Consider the following 13175-nt stretch of genomic DNA (forward strand, 5'->3'; position numbering starts at 1 on the left):
TAGAATTTAGGAAAACAGCAGGCTCTGGCTGTCACTATCCGTATATTGTACACACACAGGCACGCACATGCACACGCACACACACACACGGTGTATATGCACACACATATATAAACACACACATTTTTACACACATATATAAACACCCCTCATATACATACACACACGCACACACAGACGTACAAACACACATATGTTTACACACACCCATATGGACACAGATGTATGTACAGGTACATACACGTTATCATGTATGTATACATATTATTATACGATTATATATACACATATACACACATATATTACACCTGTATATAATACTTGCTCATGTATTTCTGACCCATAGTGTGCCTATGTTTTCTTCTACAGCTGCAAGGTTGTGTTGTTGGTGCCTGCTCTCATAGTCTCCGTTCCCGAGCTCTCCATATATCCTAGAAATCGATTACTCCACAGGCATTTGCGTTTTCAAATGGATATATAATTGACATATAACATTACGTTGGTTTCAGGTATACAGAATAATGATTCAAAATTGGTGTAGTGAGATGATCATCACAATAAATCTAGCGAACAGTCATCACCACACTATTACACATTTGTTTTCCTTGTGATGAGAGCTTTTAAGATCTAGTCTCTTAGGAACTTTTCAATACTGCTACACAGTATTGTTAACCACGGTCACCATGCTGCACAGTACATCCCCAGGACTTACTCATTTCATAACTGGAAGTTTGTGCCTTTTGAACACATTTTGTTCACACCCTACCTTCCTCCTCTGACAACCACCGAATTGTTCTTCGCACGCGTGAGTTTGGGCTGTCTTTGTTTTCTACTCACATATAAGTGAGATCATACAGCATTTGCATTTTTAAAGGGATCCAATCTCCAGAGAAAAAAATGGCTGCTCGTGGAAATGTAAGCATCACTTAGGAATCCTTTTTGGATAGTTGGCCTCAGGGTAAAGGGTGAGGGTTGAGTGTCTTGGGCTAAAACTATCCCACCCAGGAAATGTTGAAAGAGGACACAGTTTGTGGAGATCTTCCCACAGCCACTAGGATGAACAAGTAGAGAAGAGGAGGCAGGTGAGAAAGGAAAGGCCGAGGGGCTCCCCCTAAGGGAGTAGGTCGTGGAGCCTATCGACAGGAAGAAATAAGTTGAAGGACAAGGTAGAGTAATTGACCCTCAACCTCATAGGATGAGAAAAGGTCCCTGAAGCAGACTTCACCTCCTCCCTCCAGAAAACCAGAACAAATTCCCCCACACTGTCTGTTCTTTAAGAGAGTAGACATAGTTCATTTGAAATGGCTGTTTTGGGGTTCCTGTACGTCTACTCCTGGCTATGCCTCCAATCCACGTGGAGTCAGCGGATCTGCTTGCATAAGCATGAGAATCCCACTGACTCCTGGACCAAAAGGTTTTTCTTCTAAGAGTCCAATTCCAGGGCTGGGTCTTATAACCCAGTATAAACTAAGAGGTAAGAGACTTCTTTTGGTCCTTGTTTGTGCGGGGCTTGCTATGTGTGGTTGGGAAGGGAGAATGGAGAGAAGACAAATGTTACATTGAGCACTTGCTTTGTGCCAGGTAGTATGAAGGTGCTTATAGATGCCATTTTATTTCATCCTCACAGTGGAGGTGCCAAGAAATAATGAGTAAACGCAGTCTATAAAGGTCATAGGATAGTCCCAGTATTACAAAGCTGGCAAATATTGGAATCAGGATTCCACTCCTCATCTGCTTTAGCACAAGCACAAAACCTAAGGACATTCCTCTGCTACTCAATTTTTTATAGCCAATAGAGGGCTGATTCCCCACAACATCTCCTGATTTATGCTGTGGTGCCTTTCAAAGTTTGAGGAAATTGACAGTCATCCTCTGTTCAGTTCAACATGATGCAAGCATGTTTAATTACAAATCTCATTCTCCTTCTCTCTGTGTCTCCAAGTATGTGTGTGTCTATACAGGTAAACGTATATATGTGTGCATTTATTTATTTATACTTGAAATAACTTAACTCTTATACCCATAAATTCTACCTCTCTTATATTAGTCTAAAAACTAAAAGGTTTATGGTTGACAATGCCCAACATAATATTGTCTAGATAATCAGTAATTAGAACAAGGCAAATGCTTGACAATAGATAAGTTTTTAAAATTTTTCAATGTTTATTTATTTTTGAGAGAAAGACACAGAGCAGGAACAAGGAAGGGGCAGAGAGAGGGAGACACAGAATCCAAAGCAGGATCCAGGCTTTGAGCTGTCAGCGCAGAGCCCGACCTGGGGCTCGAACCCACAAAACTGTAAGTTCATGACCTACGCTGAAGTCGGACACTTAACCAACTGAGACACCCAGGCACCCTGACAATAGATATTTATCTTCAGTTAGACATGTGTAATTATGGAAAACCACACTGGGGAATACTTTCCTGATTAGATGAGGGTGGGACCAGATGGGTAACAAAAGGTCAGTTGTTCTAAATGTGAGAAAACAATAGATACTTTATGTTAAATATGCAAAAAATAGAATGGTAATGCAAACAGGCACAGGTTAATTCTCTGCAGTTAGATTATGACAATTCTTAAAAATTATACCTTCTTCCCTCTTTCTGTGAATCATCTTATCATTAGAAAGTAGGAAATATTGTTTGCAAAGGAGAGAGTAAATCATGTGAGAGGAGGAGTCATCTGAAGAGTCTAAGTCCCAGAGAACAGGCCATGGTAAGGGCAGGCAAAGAGGAGGAGGGTAAAGCCTCCTTGTTTGGCCAGTGGAAGCAGGGAGGAGCCCAGGACAAGCACCCAGAGACTCCCAAACCGAGAGCTCTCCACTCCGGCCAGAGTCATGCCGACCCAGGCTCTCCTGCCCATCCTGCTCCTCTCTGTGTTGCTGCTGCTGCTACAGGTCCAGGGAGGGCACCGTACACTGAACAGGATGCAGAGTAGGTGATGCACTAAGGGGGTGGGGAGAGAAAGGGGCCAGGGGAGGCTGTGTCCCGTCTGGGGAGGACCTGGAAATTGGAACCTTAAATCACACCCTACTCTGACCACAGCACTATGAAGATTCTGGGTCTTTCCAAACGATAGCCCTCTGGCCCCTTTACCCAGCACTGGAACACTGATGGGGGTGGAGGGGGAAACTTTGTCTTTTTTTTTTTTTTTTTTTTAACTTTTTTAACGTTTAATTATTTTTGAGACAGAGAGAGACACAGCATGAACGGGGGAGGGGCAGAGAGAGAGGGAGACACAGAATCAGAAGCAGGCTCCAGGCTCTAAGCCATCAGCCCAGAGCCCGACACGGGGCTCGAACTCGCGGACCGCGAGATCGTGACCTGAGCTGAAGTCGGACGCTTAACCGACTGAGCCACTCAGGCGCCCCGGAAACTTTGTCTTTTGATTCTCCATTCGAAGTACCCAGACACAAATGGTACACAGAGCAGTGTACCCTCATCAGGGCTGAGAATCACTTGGGGACACCGAACCGCTATTCTTGGATTTCTGCCCATATGTGACCTGTAAGCATCCAGAGATATTGATGGGGGTGGGTACAGAATGAAAGGGCCCTGGGAAAATAAGTTTTGGAGTGTCCAGGGTCAAGTCAAATTCTCATCAGAGGGACCAGGATGATGGCAGCGGAAGGGAAATAGTGCAAGTGGTATTTTCTGGGAAGGGGCAGGGGTCCTGGACACAGTGACAGGCACAGGAGAGAGGAGGGAAGGTGACAGGTCATCTTCCTCTCTGGACCCTGCAAATTCTGGGGAGTGAGTGGCTCTGCAGGATGTCTCAGACTTTGCTGAGTTTCTTATAGTGTAGATTCTATGGCGGTGACTTCACCAAGACCATGACTAACTTGGGAGACACGTTCCTGGCTGCAGAGAATGCAGAGGGCCCAGGAAGGCCAGGCATTGAGATCTGTTGGCTAGAGTGGAGGGATATAGGATTTAAGATACTACCAATCACCAGGATTGGGTGTAAAGGGCAGAAAGTGAGTGCCTTGAAAAGTCCAAGAGCTTCATAAATGGGACCTGGGTACTGGGGTCTTTGGGGAGGCTTTAAGCTTGAGACACATGATCTCTAGGGGTCTGGTTCCACTGACTCTGCTCCTGCTCTGTTTCAGAAATAGAGCAGTTCAATGAAGTCAAGGTTTGTGAAAAGCACACCAACATATATATGTGCAGACGTCCATGTGAATATCACCAAGATTGTCAAGCAAATAACATATGCTGTTCAACCTTCTGTGGGAATATCTGCATGACACTCTAGGGAGTGGGTGAGGGAGATGGGCTGTGCACCCCGCTCCCCTAACCCTCCAGGCAGACCAGCACCAGGATGTCAAGAGGAATGCACCCTCCCTCCTGTCTGAACCGCTTGTTCCTGTCAAATAAACCAGCACAAATGTTCACAGACCTGCCTGTTTTACTCCCTGTGCCTGTAAGCTTTGAGGACCCAGTGCAGACCCTTTCTCTGAGTCCGGGGCTCTGATCTCTCTCCCCTTGTCATGCTTCTCTATTTTCTCTCCCATCGGCCCCTGCTCCCCTGCAGGCCCCTGAGGCCCAGCCTCATTGTTGATCTGCTCACTGAAACAGTCCTGCCAGGGAGAAACTGCTCATTTATGGTATCTCCCGGTGCTAACCAGAACACTCCTCAGCCTGGAGTCAGAAAGGCCAAGTTAAAATGAGGTAGATGGGGCTACACTCTGGGGCACAGAGTAGGAGACCCCAAGGGGCCGCCTCTTAAATTTAATCTACCTCCATTCTGTGCTCCCCATTCTGTTCCCTTAGGGGGAGCCCCTCGGCCTTTCCTTTCTCACCTGCCTCCTCTTCTCTACTTGTTCATCCTAGTGGCTGTGGGAAGATCTCCACAAACTGTGTCCTCTTTCAACATTTCCTGGGTGGGATAGTTTTAGCCCAAGACACTCAACCCTCACCCTTTACCCTGAGACCAACTATCCAAAAAGGATTCCTAAGTGATGCTTACATTTCCACGAGCAGCCATTTTTTTCTCTGGAGATTGGATCCCTTTAAAAATGCAAACGCTGTATGATCTCACTTATATGTGAGTAGAAAACAAAGACAGCCCAAACTCACGCGTGCGAAGAACAATTCGGTGGTTGTCAGAGGAGGAAGGTAGGGTGTGAACAAAATGTGTTCAAAAGGCACAAACTTCCAGTTATGAAATGAGTAAGTCCTGGGGATGTACTGTGCAGCATGGTGACCGTGGTTAACAATACTGTGTAGCAGTATTGAAAAGTTCCTAAGAGACTAGATCTTAAAAGCTCTCATCACAAGGAAAACAAATGTGTAATAGTGTGGTGATGACTGTTCGCTAGATTTATTGTGATGATCATCTCACTACACCAATTTTGAATCATTATTCTGTTTTTTTTTTTTTTTTTTTAAATTTTTTTTTTTCAACGTTTATTTATTTTTGGGACAGAGAGAGACAGAGCATGAACGGGGGAGGGGCAGAGAGAGAGGGAGACACAGAATCGGAAACAGGCTCCAGGCTCTGAGCCATCAGCCCAGAGCCCGACGCGGGGCTCGAACTCACGGACCGCGAGATCGTGACCTGGCTGAAGTCGGACGCTTAACCGACTGCGCCACCCAGGCGCCCCTGAATCATTATTCTGTATACCTGAAACCAACGTAATGTTATATGTCAATTATATATCCATTTGAAAACGCAAATGCCTGTGGAGTAATCGATTTCTAGGATATATGGAGAGCTCGGGAACGGAGACTATGAGAGCAGGCACCAACAACACAACCTTGCAGCTGTAGAAGAAAACATAGGCACACTATGGGTCAGAAATACATGAGCAAGTATTATATACAGGTGTAATATATGTGTGTATATGTGTATATATAATCGTATAATAATATGTATACATACATGATAACGTGTATGTACCTGTACACACATCTGTGTCCATATGGGTGTGTGTAAACATATGTGTGTTTGTACGTCTGTGTGTGCATGTGTGTATGTATATGAGGGGTGTTTATATATGTGTGTAAAAATGTGTGTGTTTATATATGTGTGTGCATATACACTGTGTGTGTGTGTGTGCGTGTGCATGTGTGTGCCTGTGTGTATACAATATACGGATAGTGACAGCCAGAGCCTGCTGTTTTCCTAAATTCTACACAGCTTTTTTGCATACCCATCTGCACGATCCGGAACCAAGAGTGTCAAGAATCCTGGGAGGAAGCTCCTTGGCACTCTCAGTGACGGTGCTCCTCAAACGGACCCCGAAGGGCCCCTAACATCTGGGCCAGACCCAGGGCAGGGCTGTGATTGCCCTGTACAGAACATCGTTTTCCTACCATAGAAAGCAAGGACTTGGGAATCCATAATTCAGTAGCTTTAGGTTTGGCACCATTTGCAGCCCCCCTCAAAGTTCCCTTCAGTTTGCTCCCACACATTTGTACCCAGGTCCCCAAATTCTGCCTTTTGTCTCTATACAGTCCACCCTCCTCAGCCAAGTCCCTGGAATCCCACTGCTCGATGCACCCGACACATCCTGGGGCACATCACTTGCATATGGGTGTCTCCAGACAGTGTAGGAAATATTCCTGGAGACAGAGTTTGCAAGAAGGAGGTCTGCTCCTCGGGAGCCCTGGCCCCTGCCCACCTGACTCTTCTCTTTTGTCTAATCAGCTCCAAGTCATGGGTACGAGTGCCCAATATACTGCTCCTCTCTGATATTTGGTGAGCAGATCCCCCCACCCTTCACCTCACAAACTGCCAAGATTCATGATAGATTCCATCACTTCCCTTCCCTCATTTGCTGGGTGGTCATCTGTCTTTCCTAAAGTCCTTCCTACACAGTCTCTTTGTATCCACCTACGACCCCCAGGGCATTTGGTGGGAGACAGTGTGATGCCTGAAATAGCAAAAGAGAATCAATACAGAGGAGGGTGGGACCTTATTAGCACAAAGCAAGTCCAAGGCAAATAGCTGTACAAACTGCCCTTCACTCCCCGCCTTTGGGTAGAATCAGATGCGCCACAGAAAGAGTCTAGACTTGGGTCTGCTTAGGTGGCCAGAGCTGACTCGGGTACACAGCGTTCCTCCCAGCTTACAGGAGGTGCTGCTCACATCAGAGAAAATCCGATACTTTGGAATGGGAGAATATCAGAGGAAAGAGTCTGTGATACGGCCACCGTGTAGTTCCTGGGTAGAACTTACAGATCTGCCACAACCCAATCCCCATTAAGTTCCAGGCCTTTGAACTTTGTTTTGCTGCTCCTCTGCCCCCCATTCCAAGCCACTACCTCCCCTCCCGCTCCCCGGGTGGAAGTGGCCACATAAAAGAGCTTTCAGCCAGTTACTGCAGACACTCACGCCAGACACCTTCAGAGGTAGGTGGGGGTAAGGGTCTTGAGGCATGACATTGTATTTGTGGCTTCTTGGAGGAGTTCCCGGCCCAGGTGGTGTCGACACCATTTCTGTGAGATGGGGATTGTTGTCTCCGGTGTTCAAATAAGAAAATTGGGAGAGAGGTGACATACCTGTCCGAGGTCACACAAATAAAAGGGGCAGACGTGAAACAAGACGCCCGTATCGCTGACTCTAACTAAATCTAACACTTTCTCCTCTTAAACATTATCTGGAAAGCCGAGGACCCTGAATTCTGAGGGGAGCAGTAGTTCTGGGTCTTTGTGATGCCCAGGGGCCTTGTCATCACCCTACACTCTGTCTCAAAAGATGCCCAAAGGGTCGCCCAGAATTCCCTATGTGAGTAGTGCCCAGCCTGGGCGTGATTATATTTCTCTTCTCTGGCTCAGTGAGGGCACCTGAGGTGTGCGAAGAAGGGGATAGGACATCCCCAGGATCCTCAACACCCTTTAAGGGCAAGTAAGGAACGCAGAAAACCGGACTAAGAGCAAGGCCTTGTCAATGAACAGATCTCAAAGTTCTGGAAAACTTAGGTGGAGAGTGCTATTTTTAGATGCAAACAAATAGCTGCACGGAACCCCTGGCTTTGGATTTACTGTGCACCAGTCTTCCTCCTTCTTTGCGCAAAAGGCAGTTTCCAGGACCCCAGGTCTGCCCCAGTGCGTGCTCACCTTCACCCAGCTACCTCCTACCTCAGATCCCACCTGTAAGTGGAGGACGGAGCGTCGGCATTGCGTGTCTCTCTTGCCGTGTGCCGATGCCCTCAGAGGACCACAGAAACAGCCCGAGCCAGGCTCAAAATCGGACACCCTGCCACCTTGAGCTGGCTTGCTTGTGCAAACAACGTGAGTGATTTATAGGATTTCTGGAAACCTGCCGTGCTCGAAGATAGTTTGCCTTTGCCCTGGAGCTTCACCAGTCAGGTTGTATCCTCTGGTAAACACTGCCCCATGGTAAATGAGCCCCAATGCCTTCACTTGGCAGTTTTCCTTCATCAAGCCGTGCTGAGGCAGGCTGGCAGGGACACAGCTTCTGAATGGAGAATGTGGGAGCGCAGATGTAAGCACCTACGAGTGGAAGTCCCCCCAGCATCTGATCTTTTACGTTTAAAGCTGCTCTCCTTTGTTTCTCCCCACAATCTCCTTCTCTCCTCTTCCCTTCAGGTCTCCTAAATCCAACCTGCTCAAAGTCAGCGTGCCAAAGATTCACATGCCTAAATCTTGCATTTTTCCAGCTTCTAAATTTCACTTATTCTGAAAGGAGAGTAAGTTTTCAAAGGCCCCTTGGAAACATTTTGCACCTTTTAAATGATCTGTATGACTTACACTTGCTTTTGAGCAGAGGCATTTTGGTCGATTCGTCTAGAGCAGCGTCTTTCAGTAGCATTTTATGTGATGATAGAAATGTTTGATGTTTGAGCTGCCCAATGTAATAGCCACTAGCTACGTGTGGCTATGGAATGCTTGAAAGGACTGGAAGCTGAATTTTAAGCTGACTTAAAATAGTCACATATGGGAAGGGCCACCATACTGGACAGTGCAGAGGAGTCTCTTCTGCTTGGTTGAAAACTTCTGAGCAAATGTAAAGACTCTCAGGAACAAGGACCATCATTACCTGTGACGATGCCATCATAACATTAGAATTTTGATCTTTCCTTGGGCTCTTTTGTTTTCCTTCCTTTCTGGTTTCAGGACGGCAAAGCAGAAGGTAAAGGTTAAAGGGGGCAGACAGTAGAGCACTGGGAAAATTGACTGGTAATTATCTTCCCCCCACCCCTCAGCTGCCAGTTGTCAGCAGGCTGTTTCATCTTCTGCTTCACTCTTTTTTCCTTAACAATTTCCTTAACCATCTCTCGGGGATTGATCATGATATTTATAGTTGGCTTGTTGGCATGACTTGTGTGATGTGATCATATTATTTTGTCTCCCTTGTGTGTATTCTTTATTCAGAATGGCTAGTTGTTTCTTTTCTCCTCCTGGAAAATGTAGGCAGGAGCCCCACCTTTTGTGTGACTGCTCAGTCACAAAACATCTCAACCTAATAGTTAAATGTGCAGGTCCATGGAACGAACCACAACTCCACCAATTGTTGAGAACTGTGGACTCGCTCCTCCCTCAGAAGCTCTAGTTGTGGAAAAGGATGGGATCGGTATCTCCATCTTGGGCTCTTTGTGATTCTGTTCTGTCACCCCCATCTGGCTAAAAAACATTTCTGCTTCCTAGAGAGTAGAGGCAGGGAGAACCCACAGGAGGAAGTAGGACAGCTCTCACACAGTAGATGCTATCCTAAGCTGGCTTTGTGCTGCTGGCGCCTTTTCGTGGGAGATTCCAAGAGTTCGCTGCAGACAGAAAACACTATCTGGCCATTTACAATTTAGATGTGCCCCAACTGCAGCCCTCTTCTCTGCTACTAAAGGCCATTCTGGCCAGATCCCTCACCCTTTAGAGCCTTCAGTCATGACTCAGATCTATGGTGTCCCTACAAACCTCTGGGACACACAGTAAGCTCTATGAGTAGTATCCACAAAGCCTTTTCTCTCAACTTGGAATTAGAAGACAGCTTCCCTGCTTCCCGAGCAGAGCTTTGTACCAATAAAATCGTTGAAGGCCTCTCTACAACTCCTTTAACTTTGGGTCATCTGATTAGATCAAAGTTTAAGAGGTCCCTGACCCGTTCTTGGCTGTCAACTTTCTCAAGTCCTACTGAGTAACCCATCTCTCGTAACTCATTTTGAGTTCACTCTGGCACTCTGTCATAGCGTCTAGACTAACACTTCCATTATATTATCCTATTACATATGTTCTTAAGTAAAAAAAAAAAAAAAACATATTCAGGACACTTGGTGGGTTCTATTATCCAGGTCCATAAAAATATTGAGGGCAACAAAAGGATACACATACACTGGTTATCTCTGGGTGGTGCAATTACGAATGCCTATCTATTTCCTTCTTATATTTTTTGTTGTTTGACTAGTTATACAAACTGAAGATTTATCGATTTTTAATCAGAAAACACAATGCATCTTTATTTTTTATTAAATATATTTTATTGTTGAATTGGTTTCCGTACAACGCCCAGTGCTCATCCCAACAGGTGCCCTCCTCAATGCCCATCACCCACTTTGCCCTTTCCCCCACCCCCCAACAACCCTCAGTTTGTTCTCAGTACTTAAGAGCCTCTTATAGTTTGCCTCCCTCCCTCTCTGTAACTTTTTTTCCCCCTTCCCCTTCCTTCCCCATGGACTTCTGTTAAGTTTCTCAGGATCCACATATGAGTGAAAACATATAGTATCTGTCTTTCTCTGCCTGACTTATTTCACTTAGCATAATGCCCTCTAGTTCCATCCATGTTGCTACAAACGGCCAGACTTCATTCTTTCTCGCAATGCACTTTTAAACGAAAAAGTTTTGCAAAGGAAGTGGCTGTCACGTGAGATAGGGAAGCAGCCTTGGGAAGCCAATGGCTAGTTTGATATGTTGTTGGGTGACAGAGGGTGTAAAGGGAAAGTAGGAGAAAGAATAACCCAATATTCATAAGCATGTTCTCTCTCTTTCTGATCCTACTCTCCTTAATTCCTGTTGTACCTCTGGCAGCATTGGGAGAAGACCAGAACTTAACCCAAACACGCATAGAGACTACTACCATGAAGCCCTGGGTTCTCCTACTCAACGTGATCATCTATGGGGTTGTGATGCCTCTGCCTGTGCTGGGAGGCCTCAGGAACAAGACATTTTGTAGGTGGTATGGCAAGGGAGGAGGGGTCTCTGCCCAGGCCTGGGATGTCTGGTGTAGCTGATTCAGGGACCACCTTTCCCGGATCCCAACCCTCCTTAGAGCTGAGACACCCAAGAAAGATTTTGGTTGGATGTTGCCAATCAAGTGCCCCTCCATGCTCCCCCTCGCATCTCTGAAAGCAACAATCATGGGTATATGGAAAGGGAACACAGTTCAGTCCATAAGTCCATTCCATAAGCTTGTGGGAAATGATATTTGACAAAGGTAGACTACCTCAGGTAGGGGAAGCACCAACACAGAGCTTCCCTCTGAGCCCTTCTTTTCGGAATCTCTGTGCCTTTGATGAATACCAAAAGGGCAATATTATTTCCTTGGAATATGAAAACTGGAAAAAACTAATAAGGGATCCTTAGAGTCTAAGTTTGGGGTCAGAGGATAAAATGGGGATAATAAAAGGAGGGTTGTGGGCCAGGGAAAGATACTGGGAATCTGGGGAGAGGCTGAGTGCTTAGGTGGTACCAGCAAGGAAGCAAATAGACAAGGGGAAATATAGGTGCCTATTCTCCCCCAGCTCAGTTTTCCACTCTGCAAACTGGGTGTGGAAATTGGAGCTACAGTATATTGCAGGCTCTGAAATCCAACGTCCCATGAGAATAGACTTGGTGAAGTGGTGCCATTAGATGATGAGGTTGTCCTGGGTCCTATCTTTAGGGAGCTTGGGGAGGACCCGAATGCCTGCAGTGCTGTAGGGCTGTGGGGAGAGAGGGAAGGCATGGCATGCAAGAATGGTCTCCTGTGAACAGACACAACTAGAACTCAAGAAAAGGATTTTCTTAAAACGCAGAGAAATGTTTTGTTTGTGACTTCAAGCTCAGGTTCCAGAGCTTGGGGATAGTTAAGCTTGAGAAGGGTTTCTTCTCTAAGTTGTGGGTGGATGGATCTGCCAACATCTATCGTCTCAGTTTCAGTTGGAAGAAGAGTGGTCGAGCAGTGCTGGATACAGCCTCTGTTACAGTACTGTGAGAAGAGGTGCACTAGATTACAGGAGTGTTTATCTCCCAATCATACATGCTGCTGGACCTTCTGTGGAAACATCTGCTTGGACAATGAGTGAGTTGTTTGGAGTGGCAAGGTCGGGCCTAGATAGGCTTCCTCACTACTGGTCACCCTCATTCAGAAGGTGGGACCTGGAACAGAAGTCACCCAAATCCCGGACAAAGAAACAGGCAGCATAAGTCCATGCCCTACTATCTCTGTACCTAGGCTGACATTCAGGGCAAAATAAATCAAGACACAAACATGGGGGGCTCCACTTTTCTCCCTTCTCATTCAGTTCCCCCAAAAGGTCACCCATCAGTTATTCATCCCTCCTTTGTCCAAGGCCCCGATTATGGACTCCTTAGTCTGGCCTCTGTGTGGGCCCCTTGTCTCAGGCAGGCCCACGAGGCCCAGTCTCCACCTGTGTGATGAATTGACAAACTTCTTGGGAGAAATTGCTTAAAAGTGGGTAACCCCTGAATTACAGAACAAATTCCTTTTCCCATTAACCGGGGCCAGGGGTGTTGTTAAGTTTGGGAATGGGTGTTCCCTGACTTTTAACCACCTGACTTTTCTCTTCCAGAGAACCCTTTAAATCCATGCTAAACCTCTAGGCTCTAGCTGCCCCACCACTGATGTGGGCTAGAGGATGCCCATGTAGTCTAAGAAGAGTGCTGCCTGGCTACCTGTTGAGTTATTCCCTTGCCCTGGCTGAGGACCATTCTATTCTCCCCTTGATCTCTCTGTCCTGAGAAGTTTCAAGTCTCAGCCAAATAAACTGACAACCAACCCGAGGGCTCTGCAGTGTGTTATACTCCATTCCTGTGGTTCCATTTGTCTCTTCACAGTGATCGAACTGTTCTTCCCACCCCACTACGGGTTATAGACAACCCAGTTAGTCTGCCGTCCCAGTTATTCAGTAGACTCACGGCTGTAGCAACAATGCAGAGATTTAGAAAAATGTCAGTAAACACAAAGCTTATTCTCATTCACAATAGATTTCACTGCG

At 46.2% G+C, this 13175-nt stretch overlaps 2 protein-coding genes across 2 annotated transcripts; both read left to right on the forward strand.

Annotated features, from left to right (window-relative positions):
* The first annotated feature begins 2286 nt into the window (after positions 1-2286).
* On the forward strand, positions 2287-4316 carry LOC123579630 (WAP four-disulfide core domain protein 10A-like). The gene is made up of 2 exons (XM_045443760.1): positions 2287-2934; positions 4110-4316. Exons 1-2 carry the CDS (start codon positions 2838-2840, stop codon positions 4253-4255), a joined length of 243 nt encoding a protein of 80 aa, XP_045299716.1. The 5' UTR covers positions 2287-2837; the 3' UTR covers positions 4256-4316.
* A 2692-nt stretch (positions 4317-7008) lies between these two features.
* Positions 7009-12960, forward strand: WFDC9 (WAP four-disulfide core domain 9). Its single transcript, XM_045444446.1, has 4 exons — positions 7009-7356; positions 10987-11127; positions 12091-12238; positions 12750-12960. Exons 2-4 carry the CDS (start codon positions 11037-11039, stop codon positions 12778-12780), a joined length of 270 nt encoding a protein of 89 aa, XP_045300402.1. The 5' UTR covers positions 7009-7356; positions 10987-11036; the 3' UTR covers positions 12781-12960.
* Positions 12961-13175: the final 215 nt, after the last annotated feature.

The sequence above is a fragment of the Leopardus geoffroyi genome, chromosome A3 (genome assembly GCF_018350155.1).
Source record: "Leopardus geoffroyi isolate Oge1 chromosome A3, O.geoffroyi_Oge1_pat1.0, whole genome shotgun sequence".
Classification (NCBI taxonomy): Eukaryota; Metazoa; Chordata; class Mammalia; order Carnivora; family Felidae; genus Leopardus; species Leopardus geoffroyi.